This window comes from Pecten maximus, chromosome 6 (assembly GCF_902652985.1).
Source record: "Pecten maximus chromosome 6, xPecMax1.1, whole genome shotgun sequence".
NCBI classification, from domain to species: domain Eukaryota; kingdom Metazoa; phylum Mollusca; class Bivalvia; order Pectinida; family Pectinidae; genus Pecten; species Pecten maximus.
In genome coordinates this window covers 46,826,394-46,850,138 of record NC_047020.1, presented here as the reverse complement: position 1 = coordinate 46,850,138, position 23,745 = coordinate 46,826,394, and the positions used below count along the sequence as shown (strand labels likewise).

General features: G+C 41.8%; 1 protein-coding gene across 1 annotated transcript in view; it reads left to right on the top strand.

Moving 5' to 3' along the window:
* LOC117329918 overlaps nucleotides 1–23,118 on the top strand; it is a 141,071-nt gene extending 117,953 nt beyond the window's left edge. The window contains exons 20-23 of the mRNA XM_033888151.1: nucleotides 542–599; nucleotides 2,219–2,311; nucleotides 11,738–11,827; nucleotides 22,436–23,118. Of these exons, the coding sequence (XP_033744042.1) occupies nucleotides 542–599; nucleotides 2,219–2,311; nucleotides 11,738–11,827; nucleotides 22,436–22,618 (424 nt within the window). The 3' untranslated portion in view covers nucleotides 22,619–23,118. The remainder of the gene's footprint in view (nucleotides 1–541; nucleotides 600–2,218; nucleotides 2,312–11,737; nucleotides 11,828–22,435) is intronic.
* Nucleotides 23,119–23,745: the final 627 nt, after the last annotated feature.

Genomic DNA, 23,745 nt, shown 5'->3' with positions numbered 1-23,745 from the left:
CAATAGAGGGAGGGCTATAGTAATCACTGGTCATACTCAGTATAGGGAGGGCTATAGTAATCACTGGTCATACTCAGTATAGGGAGGGCTATAGTAATCAACGTGGTCATACTCAGTATAGGGAGGGCTATAGTAATCACTGGTCATACTCAGTATAGGGAGGGCTATAGTAATCACTGGTCATACTCAGTATAGGGAGGGTTATAGTAATCACTGGTCATACTCAGTATAGGGAGGGCTATAGTAATCACTGTGGTCATACTCAGTATAGGGAGGGTTATAGTAATCACTGGTCATACTCAGTATAGGGAAGGCTATAGTAATCACTGGTCATACTCAGTATAGGGAGGGCTATAGTAATCACTGGTCATACTCAGTATAGGGAGGGTTATAGTAATCACTGATCATACTCAGTATAGGGAGGGCTATAGTAATCACTGGTCATACTCAGTATTCAGGTTACAAATTAACAAAAACACTTCCCGTTGTATGATCTGTAATTCTGGTAACACTAATGTGTTTGTAATGTTATTGTTTATAGCGACATGATGGAGGAGAGCTATCTACAGGGGTCCACCGATGACCTTGTGCTGAGTCAGGTGAGATAAAAACTATAACAGACTTAATATTACTGCTGATCCTGTCTCAACTAGAATGATAAACATCAGATTTCTGTGTTCAAATGAAACTTCACACAAATATAAGGACCATATGTAGATGCATGTGACTTTTTAGCTCACCTTGCCCGATGAGCTTATGCCATGGTGCAGTGTCCGTCGTCCGGCGTCCGTCAACATTTCCTTTGAATCCCTACAAGTCCTGAACGCCTGAATGGATTTTGATGAAATTTTGTCTGGAGCATTATTTGGCAAAGGGGATCAAACTTTGTATAAATAGAGGATATGGCTCCCCTGGGGCAGGGCCCAATATGGGAAATTGAGGTAAATCCTTTAAATTGCTACTTGATTAAACCCTTGAGATCCCCACCCCATAACTTTGCTGGACATTAACACAATCCTGTTATAGATATAGGTCTTTCCCCACCCCTAGAGACTGAGTTTCTTTGATATATCTTTGAAACCATTGGAATCCCCTCTCTATAAGCATGTATAGCATTGTTGGTCATAAAGAGATAAATACAATCCTAATCTAAAAATAGGCCATTGAGTCTTTCCCCACCCCAAGAGACTTAGTTTCTTTAATATATCTTTGAAACCAATATTGGGATCCCCACCCTATAACCATATACCGTATATGACCTAATTAAGGCGCCTGCCCTAATAAGGGCGCTCCTACCTTTTTTCCAAGGAAAAAAAGCTTGGACTGAATGTCAAAATTGTGTTCATAAGTAATAATTCATGTGAAATGTTTTGCTTCTAAATGTGTTCAATTTTCTTCAGCAAATTAAGTCACTGGAATACAAGTTTTCGCCACATTTTGTCTGTTCCTACAGATGTCAGTGCAAAGTACGACCGAAACTAAACACACATACAAATTCCATATAAATACATATGTATATAACTTACCATCTTTATTTGAAGATAAAGTAAAAGACTTCATTCATGTTGTTAAGTAACTGTTGTTAGAACAGAACGCTAGTAAGACATTGTAAATCAATTATTAGGTCAAAGAAAACGATGTCTATGATATGGGAAATCACCTGTGTCTATAAATAGAATTAACACAAAAGGGTTCCTTTTGAACATAAATGGTGGAACACACATTCTCAGGTCTAAAGAACAGCTGGCATGGTTTGCAAGTTTACAGGAATATTCAAGTGATGTTTAAGCTTAATATATGATAATGAATAGATATCTCATTCTGGAATATTTTGATGACTGAATATTTTACCGTTTCCACAGCCTTGGGTATTCTGCTATAAGGTATAGTCTGTTTCATAAAACTTCAGAATAACGAACCTTAATAAGGGCGCCCCCACTGTCAATAACCGTGCCCTGCGCCCTTATTAGGTCATATACTGTTAGCATTGTTGGGCATAAAGCAGATAAACACAATCATGATGTAAAAATAGACCCTGGGGTCTTTCCCCACCCCTAGTGTCTTAGTTTCTTGGTTATATTTTGTTTGAAAATGTTGGGATCCCAACCTCATAACTATATATAGCATTGTTTGACATCAACAAATATAGGTATTAACAAATAGAACATGAACATTGTTTTGACATTTGGTTATATTTTTTTTGAAATCGTTGTTACAGGCATCGCAGCAGGATGACTCTGCCCTTTCTGAGAAACTCTACCAATTTGTGAAATCATCCACAGATATTTATAGAAAAGTGTTGATGTATGAGGTGAGATTTTTGCTTTGTGCCTGCTCCAGGTTTATCATAGCCTGCCTCTCACATTTTAATTTTATGTCATATTATGAGATTATGGTCTATAATTAGTGTGTGAAGCCACTAGAGCACTGACATTGAATAATCCAGAGATTTCAGAGATCCCAGAGATCCCAGTGGGATCTTGGCACCCACTATTAACTGACCTTTGTTGGTTCCACGTCAGACCGATATTTTCTCTACTTTTTCTTTCTTTCCCCATTGATATTCTTATACCAAGAAAAACCTTGAAATCTCAGAAAGATCTAGGAACTTTCTAAGAAATAAACTGTCAATATCCAAGACAGCTGCCTGTCTGCCATTTTGTTTTCCTGATCAGATTCAAAACTGGACGAGCACTTTCGACGAAGTAGGACCTACAGGTGAAGTTTCAGAAATATTCCTCTAGTGCAGGATATGTTGATATAACAAACTTCAACTTTCAAAATCCAAGATGGCCACCTGTTGGAACCTTTACACCTTAAGTCTGAGAAAAAGTCTGTAACAATAACAACTTCAAATTCTCAAAATCCAAGATGGCCACCTGTGCCATTTTGTTTTTCTGAATCAGACAGATCAGAATGAAAATTGAATGGGCATGGTCCAAGGGGAACCTACTTTATTGTAAAAATTGAGGAATCTGAAAGTCTTATGTTTAGCTCAGTTTCTCAAAAGGTATCAAATTGATTGTTATTTCAACCAAAGCTGGAATATAATTGCATTGTAGTATGGATATCTCAACAAACTCATTACATGAATTTTTAATTTTTGCTGTATTTTTCGGTTAAAAGCCTTTAAATTTGGAGAAATTAAATCAGATAAAAATCTTTATTGCTTCTCTAAATTCATTAAAAAATAAGTTTATAGCCAATCACAAATCAGATATTTTATTTCTCATATCTCAGAAAGTGATTTAGTGGTAAAAATGACATATTGAGGTGAATTTTGAGAATTAGTGATTTTGTGAAATTTGTTTACAATGCATCAATATTTACACAAGTCATTAAGGTATACTCCCACAAGTGGAGGTTTGTAGGTCATGTGACCCAAAGGGTCAGGATGACTTATAGTCAATGTTCTTTGTCCATCGTCATGCTCTGTGTGCTGTGTGCCATCTGACCAAGTCTTGTTATTTTTCGCGATTGTGCGAAATCCAATATGGCCTCTATGGCAAACGGCTCCAATATACAAGGGTCTTTAGAGCCCAATGGCCTCTTGTTTAGGACATAAACTTTTTACATATCAAACTTCTTCTCAAGTTCTGCCAGTTGGACGAAGTTCTAACTTGCATGAAATGATGGTGAGATATAGTGCTGACCAAGTTTTGTTATTATTCTGGTCAGTTTCAAATCCAAGATGGCTGCCATCACTGCCATCTTGAAAAACACATTTTAAACTTCTGCAGTGTTACTGGCACCATAAAGAGCTGGAAGTTGCCAGGAATGTTAAGGAAGGGGAGCCAAGAAAGTGTTGTCATAGCAGCCATGGCAACCACTTTTTAACATGATTGCGCAATGATGGTTTTCCTAGACAACAGCTTTTTGTGTTTTGCAAAAAGCAGGCGACATACAGGTATCACTATATTGGCGTCGCTGGTGTTGGTGTCATCAGTGGCATTGGCGTCCACACAAAGGTTTCAGTGTGATAACTCAAGCTCCCTTGGGCGAATCAAACCCAAACTTCATCCAGATCTTGCAGGATCTTGAGGGGTTCTTTTGGGAGGGGGGTGGGGGGATGTGTCAAAGGTTAAGGGTACTGACTGTTACTATAAATAGAAAATCTGTTTCCATGCAATAACTATTAAAATCACCCAACTTTCTGTACAGGTGACTTCAGCTCTGACCTTCAATGAGATGTTCCTGACCAAGTGTTGCTATTGTTCACTTTCCCTCTCCACACCACAACCTCTATAATCCAGGGTTCACTTTCCCTCTCCACACCCAACCTCTCTAATCCAGGGTTCACTTTCCCTCTCCGCACCCCATCCTCTCTAATCCAGTGTTCACTTTCCCTCTCCACACCCAACCTCTCTAATCCAGGGTTCACTTTCCCTCTCCACACCCAACCTCTCTAATCCAGGGTTCACTTTCCCTCTCCGCACCCCATCCTCTATAATCCAGGGTTCACTTTCCCTCTCCACACCCAACCTCTATAATCCAGGGTTCACTTTCCCTCTCCACACCCAACCTCTATAATCCAGGGTTCACTTTCCCTCTCCACACCCAACCTCTATAATCCAGGGTTCACTTTCCCTCTCCACACCCCATCCTCTCTAATCCAGGGTTCACTTTCCCTCTCCGCACCCCATCCTCTATAATCCAGGGTTCACTTTCCCTCTCCGCACCCCAACCTCTATAATCCAGGATATACTTTCCCTCTCCACACCCAACCTCTATAATCCAGGGTTCACTTTCCCTCTCCGCACCCAACCTCTATAATCCAGGGTTCACTTTCCCTCTCCACACCCAACCTCTATAATCCAGGGTTCACTTTCCCTCTCCGCACCCCATCCTCTCTAATCCAGGGTTCCCTCTCCACACCCCATACTCTATAATCCAGGGTTCACTTTCCCTCTCCGCACCCCATCCTCTCTAATCCAGGGTTCCCTCTCCACACCCCATCCTCTATAATCCAGGGTTCACTTTCCCTCTCCGCACCCCATCCTCTCTAATCCAGGGTTCCCTCTCCACACCCCATCCTTTATAATCCAGGGTTCACATTCTCTCTCCACACCCCAACCTCTATAATCCAGGGTTTACTCTCCCTCTCCGCACCCCATCCTCTCTAATCCAGGGTTCACTTTCCCTCTCCACACCAAACCCCTAAAATCCAGGGTTCACTTTCCCTCTCCACACCCTATCCTCTCTAATCCAGGGTTCACTTTCCCTCTCCACACCCAACCTCTATAATCCAGGGTTCACTTTCCCTCTCCACACCCAACCTCTCTAATCCAGGGTTCACTCTCCCTCTCCGCACCCTATCCTCTCTAATCCAGGGTTCACTTTCCCTCTCCACACCCAACCTCTCTAATCCAGGGTTCACTTTCCCTCTCCACACCCAACCTCTCTAATCCAGGGTTCACTTTCCCTCTCCGCACCCCATCCTCTATAATCCAGGGTTCACTTTCCCTCTCCACACCCAACCTCTATAATCCAGGGTTCACTTTCCCTCTCCACACCCAACCTCTATAATCCAGGGTTCATTTTCCCTCTCCACACCCAACCTCTATAATCCAGGGTTCACTTTCCCTCTCCACACCCCATCCTCTCTAATCCAGGGTTCACTTTCCCTCTCCGCACCCCATCCTCTATAATCCAGGGTTCACTTTCCCTCTCCGCACCCCAACCTCTATAATCCAGGGTTCACTTTCCCTCTCCGCACCCCATCCTCTCTAATCCAGGGTATACTTTCCCTCTCCACACCCAACCTCTATAATCCAGGGTTCACTTTCCCTCTCCGCACCCAACCTCTATAATCCAGGGTTCACTTTCCCTCTCCACACCCAACCTCTATAATCCAGGGTTCACTTTCCCTCTCCGCACCCCATCCTCTCTAATCCAGGGTTCCCTCTCCACACCCCATCCTCTATAATCCAGGGTTCACTTTCCCTCTCCGCACCCCATCCTCTCTAATCCAGGGTTCCCTCTCCACACCCCATCCTCTATAATCCAGGGTTCACTTTCCCTCCCCGCACCCCATCCTCTCTAATCCAGGATTCCCTCTCCACACCCCATCCTTTATAATCCAGGGTTCACATTCTCTCTCCACACCCCAACCTCTATAATCCAGGGTTTACTCTCCCTCTCCGCACCCCATCCTCTCTAATCCAGGGTTCACTTTCCCTCTCCACACCAAACCCCTAAAATCCAGGGTTCACTTTCCCTCTCCACACCCTATCCTCTCTAATCCAGGGTTCACTTTCCCTCTCCACACCCAACCTCTATAATCCAGGGTTCACTTTCCCTCTCCACACCCAACCTCTCTAATCCAGGGTTCACTCTCCCTCTCCGCACCCTATCCTCTCTAATCCAGGGTTCACTTTCCCTCTCCACACCCAACCTCTATAATCCAGGGTTCACTTTCCCTCTCCACACCCAACCTCTCTAATCCAGGGTTCACTCTCCCTCTCAGCACCCCATCCTCTATAATCCAGGGTTCACTTTCCCTCTCCACACCCAACCTCTATAATCCAGTGTTCACTTTCCCTCTCCACACCCCATCCTCTCTAATCCAGGGTTCATTTTCCCTCTCCACACCCAACCTCTATAATCCAGGGTTCACTTTCCCTCTCCGCACCCAACCTCTCTAATCCAGGGTTCACTTTCCCTCTCCACACCCAACCTCTATAATCCAGGGTTCACTTTCCCTCTCCACACCCCATCCTCTCTAATACAGGGTTCACTTTCCCTCTCCACACCCAACCCTTATAATCCAGGGTTCACTTTCCCTCTCCACAACCCATCCTCTCTAATCCAGGGTTCCCTCTCCACACCCCATCCTCTCTAATCCAGGGTTCACTTTCCCTCTCCACACCCAACCTCTATAATCCAGTGTTCACTTTCCCTCTTCGCACCCTATCCTCTCTAATCCAGGGTTCACTTTCCCTCTCCACACCCAACCTCTCTAATCCAGGGTTCACTTTCCCTCTCCACACCCAACCTCTCTAATCCAGGGTTCACTTTCCCTCTCCACACCCAACCTCTATAATCCAGGGTTCACTTTCCCTCTCCACACCCCATCCTCTCTAATCCAGGGTTCATTTTCCCTCTTCACATCCAACCTCTATAATCCAGGGTTCACTTTCCCTCTCCACACCCAACCTCTATAATCCAGTGTTCACTTTCCCTCTCCACACCCCATCCTCTCTAATCCAGGGTTCCCTCTCCACACCCCATCCTCTCTAATCCAGGGTTCATTTTCCCTCTCCACACCCAACCTCTCTAATCCAGGGTTCACTTTCCCTCTCCACACCCAACCTCTCTAATCCAGGGTTCACTTTCCCTCTCCACACCCCATCCTCTATAATCCAGGGTTCACTTTCCCTCTCCACACCCAACCTCTATAATCCAGGGTTCACTTTCCCTCTCCACACCCCATCCTCTCTAATCCAGGGTTCACTTTCCCTCTCCACACCCCATCCTCTCTAATCCAGGGTTCACTTTCCCTCTCCACACCCATGGAACCTCTCTAATCCAGGGTTCACTTTCCCTCTCCACACCCAACCTCTCTAATCCAGGGTTCACTTTCCCTCTCCACACCCAACCTCTATAATCCAGGGTTCCCTCACCACACCCCAACCTCTCTAATCCAGGGTTCACTTTCCCTCTCCACACCCAACCTCTATAATCCAGGGTTCACTTTCCCTCTCCACACCCATCCTCAAAACTCAGGGGTGTAGAGGGGATATCACACAATATACTGTAGATCACTTATATTTCGCGAGTACTTAATTTCGCAAACTCACCTAATTTGACTTATTCGCGAATACATAATTTCGCGAATTCTGATCTCATAATGACTTTTAATTCGCGAATGACGTTAACAGATCGGCGATTTTTCCATGTTGGTAGCCATTTTGTTAATGAGAGTCATGTGACGGTACAAGAAAAGTCATGATTCAATCATGTGATATCGGTGTCTGGACATACTGAATTGTATTTACCGTACCTGTATACATTCTAAATGGCTGACAAAGGCGGTGTCAGACATTGAACAAAACCTACGGCTCATTAAGAATGCCTGGACGATGACAGGACTACAATAGGTTGTGAGTTAACGTACATTGTAATTAACGTACGTGTGTATACAGTGATACCGATGAACAGTTCTCGGGACAGTCTATTGCGAATGATTTATACTCCAGGCGATTATTTGCTCTGAATGTTTGAATTAAATAAATAATTTGTTTGATTTCAACTTTGTTATGGTAAATATCTTTTCGAGAATCAAGCCATGCTATGTATACATGTAACCTTACATAACTTACAACAGTGTGGGTAATAAAGTACGACCTATTCCGGGTGACCATCCGGGATCCTCGGGACCGTACCTATTGTACTTCAATTAACTACATGTAAAACGTCGTCTAGAAGTTAATTAAGTCCGAGTTCAACCACAATATCAGTGTTCAGTGGGTTAGTTTTGTGTGTGAAATTTTGGTGTTTTGTGATGTAAAAACATATCCGTATAATATAATATATCATTCAATCATTACTTTAACGGCGATCTGCATCAACTAAAGATTACCGTAGATTCAAAATGGACGCCACTTAGTATTCTTGTCATTCTTATACAAATATTCATGAGGGATTTGAATTCGCATTTGACTCTCCTCGCGAAAATATAAGTGATTTACAGTATACTGTATCGTACACCTCCAGGGGTGCAGAGGGGGATATCACACAATATATACTGTATCGTACACCTCCGGGGGTGCAGAGGGGGATATCACACAATATATACTGTATCGTACACCTCCGGGGATGTAGAGGGGGACATCACACAATATATACTGTATCGTACACCTCCAGGGGTGTAGAGAGGGATATCACACAATATATACTGTATCGTACACCTCCAGGGGTGCAGAGGGGGATATCACACAATATATACTGTATCGTACACCTCCGGGGATGTAGAGGGGGACATCACACAATATATACTGTATCGTACACCTCTGGGGGTGTAGAGGGGGACATCACACAATATATACTGTATCGTACACCTCCAGGGGATGTAGAGGGGGATATCACACAATATATACTGTATCGTACACCTCCGTGGGTGTAGAGGGGGACATCACACAATATATACTGTATCGTACACCTCCAGGGGTGTAGAGGGGGACATCACACAATATATACTGTATCGTACACCTCCGTGGGTGTAGAGAGGGATATCACACAATATATACTGTATCGTACACCTCCGGGGGTGTAGAGGGGGATATCAAACAAAATATACTGTATCGTACACCTCCGGGGGTGTAGAGGGGGATATCACACAATATATACTGTATCGTACACCTCCGGGGGTGTAGAGGGGGATATCACACAATATATACTGTATCGTACACCTCCAGGGGTGTAAAGGGGGATATCATACAATATATACTGTATCGTACACCTCCGGGGGTGTAGAGGGGGATATCACACAATATATACTGTATCGTACACCTCCGAGGATGTAGAGGGGACATCATACAATATATACTGTATCGTACACCTCCGGGGGTGTAGAGGGGGACATCACACAATATATACTGTATCGTACACCTCCAGGGGTGTAGAGGGGGACATCACACAATATATACTGTATCGTACACCTCCGTGGGTGTAGAGAGGGATATCACACAATATATACTGTATCGTACACCTCCGGGGGTGTAGAGGGGGATATCAAACAAAATATACTGTATCGTACACCTCCGGGGGTGTAGAGGGGGATATCACACAATATATACTGTATCGTACACCTCCGGGGGTGTAGAGGGGGATATCACACAATATATACTGTATCGTACACCTCCAGGGGTGTAAAGGGGGATATCATACAATATATACTGTATCGTACACCTCCGGGGGTGTAGAGGGGGATATCACACAATATATACTGTATCGTACACCTCCGAGGATGTAGAGGGGACATCATACAATATATACTGTATCGTACACCTCCGGGGGTGTAGAGGGGGACATCACACAATATATACTGTATCGTACACCTCCGTGGGTGTAGAGAGGGATATCACACAATATATACTGTATCGTACACCTCCGGGGGTGAGGAGGGGGATATCACACAATATATACTGTATCGTACACCTCCGGGGGTGTAGAGGGGGACATCACACAATATATACTGTATCATACACCTCCGAGGATGTAGAGGGGGACATCACACAATATATACTGTATTGTACACATCCAGGGGTGTAGAGGGGGATATCACACAATATATACTGTATCGTACACCTCCAGGGGTGTAGAGAGGGATATTACACAATATATACTGTATCGTACACCTCCAGGGGTGTAGAGGGGGACATCACACAATATATACTGTATCGTACACCTCCAGGGGATGTAGAGGGGGATATCACACAATATATACTGTATCGTACACCTCCAGGGGATGTAGAGGGGGATATCACACAATATATACTGTGTCGTACACCTCCGGGGGTGTAGAGGGGGATATCACACAATATATACTGTATCGTACACCTCCAGGGGATGTAGAGGGGGATGTCACACAATATATACTGTATCGTACACCTCCGGGGGTGAGGAGGGGGATATCACACAATATATACTGTATCGTACACCTCCAGGGGTGTAGAGGGGGATATCACACAATATATACTGTATCGTACACCTCCAGGGGATGTAGAGGGGGATATCACACAATATATACTGTGTCGTACACCTCCGGGGGTGTAGAGGGGGACATCACACAATATATACTGTATTGTACACATCCAGGGGTGTAGAGGGGGATATCACACAATATATACTGTATCGTACACCTCCAGGGGATGTAGAGGGGGATATCACACAATATATACTGTATCGTACACCTCCGGGGGTGTAGAGGGGGATATCACACAATATATACTGTATCGTACACCTCCAGGGGATGTAGAGGGGGATGTCACACAATATATACTGTATCGTACACCTCCAGGGGTGTAGAGGGGGACATCACACAATATATACTGTATCGTACACCTCCGGGGGTGTAGAGGGGGATATCACACAATATATACTGTATCGTACACCTCTGAGGATGTAGAGGGGGATATCACACAATATATACTGTATCGTACACCTCCAGGGGATGTAGAGAGGGATATTACACAATATATACTGTATCGTACACCTCCGAGGTGAGGAGGGGGATATCACACAATATATACTGTATCGTACACCTCCAGGGGTGTAGAGGGGGATATCACACAATATATACTGTATCGTACACCTCCAGGGGTGTAGAGAGGGATATTACACAATATATACTGTATCGTACACCTCCGGGGGTGTAGAGGGGGACATCACACAATATATACTGTATCGTACACCTCCAGGGGTGTAGAGGGGGATATCACACAATATATACTGTATCGTACACCTCTGAGGATGTAGAGGGGGATATCACACAATATATACTGTATCGTACACCTCCAGGGGATGTAGAGAGGGATATTACACAATATATACTGTATCGTACACCTCCGGGGGTGTAGAGGGGGACATCACACAATATATACTGTATCGTACACCTTTTCTAGTGTATTACTTAGTAAAACTTGAAAAGATTGACCAGGTATATCTCACCTTAAAAAAGTTGATGTTTGGTAAGATACCTCTGTATAATGGTCTGTAATTCTTGCTGGTGTTTCAGCCGTTGGAAGTGGATTGGTTAAAGAAAGAAATAACAGAAGCTGGCATCAAATGTTCCATGGAGAAGTTACTTTGTTTCCTGGATGAAAAGGTAAATGTTCCTATACTGAACTACAGCATTCACTATAACCATGTTCATTAACAAACAGAGTTTTTATGTGTAATTTTTACGTGGCCCAGTGTACAGAGTTACGTGTTACAGTATACAGAGTTACGTGTTACAGTATACAGACTTACGCGTTACAGTATACAGAGTTACGCGTTACGGTATACAGAGTTACGTGTTACATTATACAGTTATGGTTACAGTATACAGAGTTATGTGTTACGGTATACAGAGTTACGTGGCCCAGTATACAGAGTTACGTGTTACAGTATACAGAGTTACGTGGCCCAGTATACAGAGTTACGTGTTACGGTATACAGAGTTACGTGTTACGGTATACAGACTTACGTGTTACAGTATACAGAGTTATGTGGCCCAGTATACAGAGTTACGTGGCCCAGTATACAGAGTTACGTGGCCCAGTATACAGAGTTATGTGGCCCAGTATACAGAGTTACGTGGACCAGTATACAGAGTTACGTGGCCCAGTATACAGAGTTACGTGGCCTAGTATACAGAGTTATGTGTTACAGTATACAGAGTTACGTGGCCCTGTATACAGAGTTATGTGTTAAAGTATACAGAGTTACGTGTTACAGTATACAGAGTTACGTGTTACAGTATACAGAGTTACGTGGCCCAGTATACAGAGTTACGTGGCCCAGTATACATTGTTAGGTGGCCCTGTATACAGAGTTACGTGTAACAGTATACGGAGTTACGTGTTACAGTATACAGAGTTACGTGGCCCAGTATACAGAGTTACGTGTTACAGTATACAGAGTTGCGTGTTACACTGTATACAGAGTTACGTGTTACGGTATATAGAGTTACGTGTTACAGTATACAGAGTTACGTGTTACAGTATACAGAGTTACATGGCCCAGTATACAGAGTTACGTGTTACAGTATACAGAGTTACTAGTAACATTATACAGAGTTACGTGTTACAGTATACAGAGTTACGTGTTACAGTATACAGAGTTACGTGTTACGGTATACAGAGTTACGTGTTACAGTATACAGAGTTGCGTGTTAAAGTATACAGAGTTACGTGTTACGGTATACATAGTTACGTGTTACATTATACAGTTATGGTTACAGTATACAGAGTTATGTGTTACGGTATACAGAGTTACGTGGCCCAGTATACAGAGTTACGTGTTACAGTATACAGAGTTACGTGGCCCAGTATACAGAGTTACGTGTTACGGTATACAGAGTTACGTGTTACGGTATACAGACTTACGTGTTACAGTATACAGAGTTATGTGGCCCAGTATACAGAGTTACGTGGCCCAGTATACAGAGTTACGTGGCCCAGTATACAGAGTTACGTGGCCCAGTATACAGAGTTACGTGTTACAGTATACAGAGTTACGTGTTACAGTATACAGAGTTACGTGTTACAGTATACAGAGTTACGTCTTACAGTATACAGAGTTACGTGTTACAGTATACAGAGTTACGTGGCCCAGTATACAGAGTTACGTGGCCCAGTATACAGTGTTAGGTGGCCCTGTATACAGAGTTACGTGTTACAATATACGGAGTTACGTGTTACAGTATACAGAGTTACGTGGCCCAGTATACAGAGTTACGGAGTTACGTGTTACAGTATACAAAGTTACGTGGCCCAGTATACAGAGTTATGTGTTACAGTATACAGAGTTACGTGTTACGGTATACAGAGTTACGTGTTACAGTATACAGAGTTGCGTGTTACACTGTATACAGAGTTACGTGTTACGGTATACAGAGTTACGTGTTACGGTATACAGAGTTACGTGTTACATTATACAGTTATGGTTACAGTATACAGAGTTATGTGTTACGGTATACAGAGTTACGTGGCCCAGTATACAGAGTTACGTGTTACAGTATACAGAGTTACGTGGCCCAGTATACAGAGTTACGTGTTACGGTATACAGAGTTACGTGTTACGGTATACAGACTTACGTGTTACAGTATACAGAGTTATGTGGCCCAGTATACAGAGTTACGTGGCCCAGTATACAGAGTTACGTGGCCCAGTATACAGAGTTATGTGGCCCAGTATACAGAGTTACGTGGACCAGTATACAGAGTTACGTGGCCCAGTATACAGAGTTACGTGGCCTAGTATACAGAGTTATGTGTTACAGTATACAGAGTTACGTGGCCCTGTATACAGAGTTATGTGTTAAAGTATACAGAGTTACGTGTTACAGTATACAGAGTTACGTGTTACAGTATACAGAGTTACGTGGCCCAGTATACAGAGTTACGTGGCCCAGTATACATTGTTAGGTGGCCCTGTATACAGAGTTACGTGTAACAGTATACGGAGTTACGTGTTACAGTATACAGAGTTACGTGGCCCAGTATACAGAGTTACGTGTTACAGTATACAGAGTTGCGTGTTACACTGTATACAGAGTTACGTGTTACGGTATATAGAGTTACGTGTTACAGTATACAGAGTTACGTGTTACAGTATACAGAGTTACATGGCCCAGTATACAGAGTTACGTGTTACAGTATACAGAGTTACTAGTAACATTATACAGAGTTACGTGTTACAGTATACAGAGTTACGTGTTACAGTATACAGAGTTACGTGTTACGGTATACAGAGTTACGTGTTACAGTATACAGAGTTGCGTGTTAAAGTATACAGAGTTACGTGTTACGGTATACATAGTTACGTGTTACATTATACAGTTATGGTTACAGTATACAGAGTTATGTGTTACGGTATACAGAGTTACGTGGCCCAGTATACAGAGTTACGTGTTACAGTATACAGAGTTACGTGGCCCAGTATACAGAGTTACGTGTTACGGTATACAGAGTTACGTGTTACGGTATACAGACTTACGTGTTACAGTATACAGAGTTATGTGGCCCAGTATACAGAGTTACGTGGCCCAGTATACAGAGTTACGTGGCCCAGTATACAGAGTTACGTGGCCCAGTATACAGAGTTACGTGTTACAGTATACAGAGTTACGTGTTACAGTATACAGAGTTACGTGTTACAGTATACAGAGTTACGTCTTACAGTATACAGAGTTACGTGTTACAGTATACAGAGTTACGTGGCCCAGTATACAGAGTTACGTGGCCCAGTATACAGTGTTAGGTGGCCCTGTATACAGAGTTACGTGTTACAATATACGGAGTTACGTGTTACAGTATACAGAGTTACGTGGCCCAGTATACAGAGTTACGGAGTTACGTGTTACAGTATACAAAGTTACGTGGCCCAGTATACAGAGTTATGTGTTACAGTATACAGAGTTACGTGTTACGGTATACAGAGTTACGTGTTACAGTATACAGAGTTGCGTGTTACACTGTATACAGAGTTACGTGTTACGGTATACAGAGTTACGTGTTACGGTATACAGAGTTACGTGGCCCAGTATACAGTGTTAGGTGGCCCTGTATACAGAGTTACGTGTAACAGTATACAGAGTTATGTGTTACAGTATACGGAGTTACGTGTTACAGTATACAGAGTTACGTGGCCCAGTATACAGAGTTACGTGTTACAGTATACAGAGTTGCGTGTTACACTGTATACAGAGTTACGTGTTACAGTATATAAAGTTACGTGTTACAATATACAGAGTTACGTGTTACAGTATACAGAGTTACGTGTTACAGTATACAGAGTTGCGTGTTAAAGTATACAGAGTTACGTGTTACAGTATACAGAGTTGCGTGTTAAAGTATACAGAGTTACGTGTTACGGTATACAGAGTTACGTGTTACAGTATACAGAGTTATGGTTACAGTATACAGAGTTACGTGGCCCAGTATACAGAGTTACGTGGCCCAGTATACAGAGTTACGTGTTACAGTATACAGAGTTACGTGTTACGGTATACGGAGTTACGTGTTACAGTATACAGAGTTACGTGGCCCAGTATACAGAGTTACGTGTTACAGTATACAGAGTTGCGTGTTACACTGTATACAGAGTTACGTGTTACGGTATATAGAGTTACGTGTTACAATATACAGAGTTACGTGTTACAGTATACAGAGTTACGTGTTAAAGTATACAGAGTTACGTGGCCCAGTATACAGAGTTACGTGCTACGTATACGGTATACAGAGTTACGTGTTACAGTATACAGAGTTACGTGTTACAGTATACAGAGTTACGTGGCCCAGTATACAGAGTTACGTGTTACAGTATACAGAGTTACTAGTAACATTATACAGAGTTACGTGTTACAGTATACAGAGTTACGTGTTACAGTATACAGAGTTACGTGGCCCAGTATACAGAGTTATGTGTTACGGTATACAGAGTTACGTGACCCAGTATATAGAGTTACGTGTTACGGTATACAGAGTTACGTGTTACGGTATACAGAGTTACGTGTTACAGTATACAGAGTTACGTGTTACAGTATACCGAGTTACGTTTTACGGTATACAGAGTTACGTGTTACAGTATACAGAGTTGCGTGTTAAAGTATACAGAGTTACGTGTTACGGTATACATAGTTACGTGTTACATTATACAGTTATGGTTACAGTATACAGAGTTATGTGTTACGGTATACAGAGTTACGTGGCCCAGTATACAGAGTTACGTGTTACAGTATACAGAGTTACGTGGCCCAGTATACAGAGTTACGTGTTACGGTATACAGAGTTACGTGTTACGGTATACAGACTTACGTGTTACAGTATACAGAGTTATGTGGCCCAGTATACAGAGTTACGTGGCCCAGTATACAGAGTTACGTGGCCCAGTATACAGAGTTACGTGGCCTAGTATACAGAGTTACGTGTTACAGTATACAGAGTTACGTGTTACAGTATACAGAGTTACGTGTTACAGTATACAGAGTTACGTGTTACAGTATACAGAGTTGCGTGTTAAAGTATACAGAGTTACGTGTTACGGTATACAGAGTTACGTGTTACGGTATACAGAGTTATGGTTACAGTATACAGAGTTATGTGTTACAGTATACGGAGTTACGTGTTACGGTATACAGGCTTACGTGTTACAGTATACAGAGTTATGTGGCCCAGTATACAGAGTTACGTGGCCCAGTATACAGACTTACGTGGCCCATTTTACAGAGTTACGTGGCCTAGTATACAGAGTTACGTGTTACAGTATACAGAGTTACGTGTTACAGTATACAGAGTTACGTGTTACAGTATACAGAGTTACGTGTTACAGTATACAGAGTTGCGTGTTAAAGTATACAGAGTTACGTGTTACAGTATACAGAGTTGCGTGTTAAAGTATACAGAGTTACGTGTTACGGTATACAGAGTTACGTGTTACAGTATACAGAGTTATGGTTACAGTATACAGAGTTACGTGGCCCAGTATACAGAGTTACGTGGCCCAGTATACAGAGTTACGTGTTACAGTATACAGAGTTACGTGTTACGGTATACGGAGTTACGTGTTACAGTATACAGAGTTACGTGGCCCAGTATACAGAGTTACGTGTTACAGTATACAGAGTTGCGTGTTACACTGTATACAGAGTTACGTGTTACGGTATATAGAGTTACGTGTTACAATATACAGAGTTACGTGTTACAGTATACAGAGTTACGTGTTACAGTATACAGAGTTACGTGGCCCAGTATACAGAGTTACGTGCTACGTATACGGTATACAGAGTTACGTGTTACAGTATACAGAGTTACGTGTTACAGTATACAGAGTTACGTGGCCCAGTATACAGAGTTACGTGTTACAGTATACAGAGTTACTAGTAACATAATACAGAGTTACGTGTTACAGTATACAGAGTTACGTGTTACAGTATACAGAGTTACGTGGCCCAGTATACAGAGTTATGTGTTACGGTATACAGAGTTACGTGACCCAGTATATAGAGTTACGTGTTACGGTATACAGAGTTACGTGTTACGGTATACAGAGTTACGTGTTACAGTATACAGAGTTACGTGTTACAGTATACCGAGTTACGTTTTACGGTATACAGAGTTACGTGTTACAGTATACAGAGTTGCGTGTTAAAGTATACAGAGTTACGTGTTACGGTATACATAGTTACGTGTTACATTATACAGTTATGGTTACAGTATACAGAGTTATGTGTTACGGTATACAGAGTTACGTGGCCCAGTATACAGAGTTACGTGTTACAGTATACAGAGTTACGTGGCCCAGTATACAGAGTTACGTGTTACGGTATACAGAGTTACGTGTTACGGTATACAGACTTACGTGTTACAGTATACAGAGTTATGTGGCCCAGTATACAGAGTTACGTGGCCCAGTATACAGAGTTACGTGGCCCAGTATACAGAGTTACGTGGCCTAGTATACAGAGTTACGTGTTACAGTATACAGAGTTACGTGTTACAGTATACAGAGTTACGTGTTACAGTATACAGAGTTACGTGTTACAGTATACAGAGTTGCGTGTTAAAGTATACAGAGTTACGTGTTACGGTATACAGAGTTACGTGTTACGGTATACAGAGTTATGGTTGCAGTATACAGAGTTATGTGTTACAGTATACGGAGTTACGTGTTACGGTATACAGGCTTACGTGTTACAGTATACAGAGTTATGTGGCCCAGTATACAGAGTTACGTGGCTCAGTATACAGAGTTACGTGTTACAGTATACAGAGTTGCGTGTTACACTGTATACAGAGTTACGTGTTACGGTATATAGAGTTACGTGTTACAATATACAGAGTTACGTGTTACAGTATACACAGTTACGTGTTACAGTATACAGAGTTACGTGGCCCAGTATACAGAGTTACGTGCTACGTATACGGTATACAGAGTTACGTGTTACAGTATACAGAGTTACGTGGCCCAGTATACAGAGTTACGTGTTACAGTATACAGAGTTACTAGTAACATTATACAGAGTTACGTGTTACAGTATACAGAGTTACGTGTTACAGTATACAGAGATACGTGGCCCAGTATACAGAGTTATGTGTTACGGTATACAGAGTTACGTGACCCAGTATATAGAGTTACGTGTTACGGTATACAGAGTTACGTGTTACGGTATACAGAGTTACGTGTTACAGTATACAGAGTTACGTGTTACAGTATACCGAGTTACGTTTTACGGTATACAGAGTTACGTGTTACAGTATACAGAGTTGCGTGTTAAAGTATACAGAGTTACGTGTTACGGTATACATAGTTACGTGTTACATTATACAGTTATGGTTACAGTATACAGAGTTATGTGTTACGGTATACAGAGTTACGTGGCCCAGTATACAGAGTTACGTGTTACAGTATACAGAGTTACGTGGCCCAGTATACAGAGTTACGTGTTACGGTATACAGAGTTACGTGTTACGGTATACAGACTTACGTGTTACAGTATACAGAGTTATGTGGCCCAGTATACAGAGTTACGTGGCCCAGTATACAGAGTTACGTGGCCTAGTATACAGAGTTACGTGTTACAGTATACAGAGTTACGTGTTACAGTATACAGAGTTACGTGTTACAGTATACAGAGTTACGTGTTACAGTATACAGAGTTGCGTGTTAAAGTATACAGAGTTACGTGTTACGGTATACAGAGTTACGTGTTACGGTATACAGAGTTATGGTTACAGTATACAGAGTTATGTGTTACAGTATACGGAGTTACGTGTTACGGTATACAGGCTTACGTGTTACAGTATACAGAGTTATGTGGCCCAGTATACAGAGTTACGTGGCCCAGTATACAGACTTACGTGGCCCATTTTACAGAGTTACGTGGCCTAGTATACAGAGTTACGTGTTACAGTATACAGAGTTACGTGTTACAGTATACAGAGTTACGTGTTACAGTATACAGAGTTACGTGTTACAGTATACAGAGTTGCGTGTTAAAGTATACAGAGTTACGTGTTACAGTATACAGAGTTGCGTGTTAAAGTATACAGAGTTACGTGTTACGGTATACAGAGTTACGTGACCCAGTATATAGAGTTACGTGTTACGGTATACAGAGTTACGTGTTACGGTATACAGAGTTACGTGTTACAGTATACAGAGTTACGTGTTACAGTATACCGAGTTACGTTTTACGGTATACAGAGTTACGTGTTACAGTATACAGAGTTGCGTGTTAAAGTATACAGAGTTACGTGTTACGGTATACATAGTTACGTGTTACATTATACAGTTATGGTTACAGTATACAGAGTTATGTGTTACGGTATACAGAGTTACGTGGCCCAGTATACAGAGTTACGTGTTACAGTATACAGAGTTACGTGGCCCAGTATACAGAGTTACGTGTTACGGTATACAGAGTTACGTGTTACGGTATACAGACTTACGTGTTACAGTATACAGAGTTATGTGGCCCAGTATACAGAGTTACGTGGCCCAGTATACAGAGTTACGTGGCCCAGTATACAGAGTTACGTGGCCTAGTATACAGAGTTACGTGTTACAGTATACAGAGTTACGTGTTACAGTATACAGAGTTACGTGTTACAGTATACAGAGTTACGTGTTACAGTATACAGAGTTGCGTGTTAAAGTATACAGAGTTACGTGTTACGGTATACAGAGTTACGTGTTACGGTATACAGAGTTATGGTTACAGTATACAGAGTTATGTGTTACAGTATACGGAGTTACGTGTTACGGTATACAGGCTTACGTGTTACAGTATACAGAGTTATGTGGCCCAGTATACAGAGTTACGTGGCCCAGTATACAGACTTACGTGGCCCATTTTACAGAGTTACGTGGCCTAGTATACAGAGTTACGTGTTACAGTATACAGAGTTACGTGTTACAGTATACAGAGTTACGTGTTACAGTATACAGAGTTACGTGTTACAGTATACAGAGTTGCGTGTTAAAGTATACAGAGTTACGTGTTACAGTATACAGAGTTGCGTGTTAAAGTATACAGAGTTACGTGTTACGGTATACAGAGTTACGTGTTACAGTATACAGAGTTATGGTTACAGTATACAGAGTTACGTGGCCCAGTATACAGAGTTACGTGGCCCAGTATACAGAGTTACGTGTTACAGTATACAGAGTTACGTGTTACGGTATACAGAGTTACGTGTTACGGTATACAGAGTTACGTGTTACAGTATACAGAGTTACGTGGCCCAGTATACAGATTTACGTGGCCGAATATACAGAGTTACGTGTTACGGTATACAGAGTTACGTGTTACGGTATACAGAGTTACGTGTTACGGTATACAGAGTTACGTGTTACGGTATACAGAGTTACGTGTTACGGTATACAGAGTTACGTGTAACAGTATACAGAGTTACGTTTTACAGTATACAGAGTTACGTGTTACAGTATACAGAGTAACGTGTTACAGTATACAGAGTTACGTGTTACAGTATACAGAGTTACGTGTTACAGTATACAGAGTTACGTGTTACAGGTATACAGAGTTACGTTTTACAGTATACAGAGTTACGTGTTACGGTATACAGAGTTACGTGTTACGGTATACAGAGTTATGTGTTACAGTATACAGAGTTACGTGGCCCTGTATACAGAGTTATGTGTTACAGTATACAGAGTTACGTGTAACAGTATACGGAGTTACGTGTTACAGTATACAGAGTTACGTGGCCCAGTATACAGAGTTACGTGGCCCAGTATACAGAGTTATGTGTTACAGTATACAGAGTTACGTGTTACGGTATACAGAGTTACGTGGCCCAGTATACAGAGTTACGTGGCCCAGTATACAGAGTTATGTGTTACAGTATACAGAGTTATGTGTTACAGTATACAGAGTTACGTGTTACAGTATACGGAGTTACGTGTTACAGTATACAGAGTTACGTGGCCCAGTATACAGAGTTACGTGGCCCAGTATACAGAGTTATGTGTTACAGTATACAGAGTTACGTGGCCCTGTATACAGAGTTATGTGTTAAAGTATACAGAGTTACGTGTTACAGTATACGGAGTTACGTGTTACAGTATACAGAGTTACGTGGCCCAGTATACAGAGTTACGTGGCCCAGTATACAGAGTTATGTGTTACAGTATACAGAGTTACGTGTTACGGTATACAGAGTTACGTGGCCCTGTATACAGAGTAATGTGTTAAAGTATACAGAGTTACGTGTTACAGTATACAGAGTTACGTGTTACAGTATACAGAGTTACGTGTTACAGTATACAGAGTTACGTGTTACAGTATACAGAGTTACGTGTTACGGTATACAGAGTTACGTGTTACGGTATACAGAGTTACGTGTACAGTATACAGAGTTACGTGTTACAGTATGCAGAGTTACGTGTTACAGTATACAGAGTTACGTGGCCCTGTATACAGAGTTACGTGTTACAGTATTCAGTGTTAGGTGGCCCTGTATACAGAGTTACGTGTTACAGTATACAGAGTTACGTGTTACGGTATACAGAGTTACGTGTTACGGTATACAGAGTTACGTGTTACAGTATACAGAGTTACGTGGCCCAGTATACAGAGTTACGTGGCCCAGTATACAGAGTTACGTGTTACAGTATACAGAGTTACGTGTTACAGTATACAGAGTTACGTGGCCGTGTACACAAAGTTACTCACAATAATTTGTTTATTCTTTTGTTTGATTCCTAGTGTATAACCTTCACAATGAAGAAGATGAGAAAAGAAAGAAATTTGCGAAGAGGAAAAGGACGAGGAAAACCTTCACCAAAAAAAGGCACAGATTCGTCACCGAAAAAAGGAGTGTCCTCAAAACGGACTAGAGGCTCTCCACAGAAATGTCGACATAAGGCTCCAACATCTAGTACCGATTAGAATGGTTACAATGGAATCGTAAACAAAAACATTTTATCTGATGTCATCATCTAGTACAGATTAGAATGGTTACCATGGAATCGTAAACAAAAACATTTTATCTGATGTCATCATCTAGTACAGATTAGAATGGTTACCATGGAATCGTAAACAAAAACATTTTATCTGATGTCATCATCTAGTACAGATTAGAATGGTTACCATGGAATCGTAAACAAAAACATTTTATCTGATGTCATCATCTAGTACAGATTAGAATGGTTACCATGGAATCGTAAACAAAAACATTTTATCTGATGTCATCATCTAGTACAGATTAGAATGGTGACCATGGGATCGTAAACAAAAACATTTACAGTTACAGTAACATTACAGTTACAACATCAATTATACGTTCTTATACAGTAACAACCTCTATCATACATCCTTCTACTGTAACAACCTCTATTATACATCCTCTTACAGTAACAACCTCTGTCATACATCCTCCTACAGTAACAACCTCTATCATACCATCCTCCTACAGTAACAACCTCTATCATACATCCTCCTACAGTAACAACCTCTATTATACATCCTCCTACAGTAACAACCTCTATCATACATCCTTCTACTGTAACAACCTCTATCATACATCCTCTTACAGTAACAACCTCTATCATACATCCTCTTACAGTAACAACCTCTATTATACATCCTCCTACAGTTACAACCTCTATCATACATCCTTCTACTGTAACAACCTCTATCATACATCCTCCTGCAGTAACAACCTCTATTATACATCCTCCTACAGTAACAACCTCTATCATACATCCTCCTACAGTAACAACCTCTATCATACATCCTCCTACAGTAACAACCTCTATTATACATCCTCTTACAGTATCTACCTATATCATACATCCTTCTACTGTAACAACCTCTATCATACATCCTCCTGCAGTAACAACCTCTATTATACATCCTCCTACAGTAACAACCTCTATCATACATCCTCCTACAGTAACAACCTCTATCATACATCCTCCTACAGTAACAACCTCTATTATACATCCTCTTACAGTATCTACCTATATCATACATCCTTCTACTGTAACAACCTCTATCATACATCCTCCTACAGT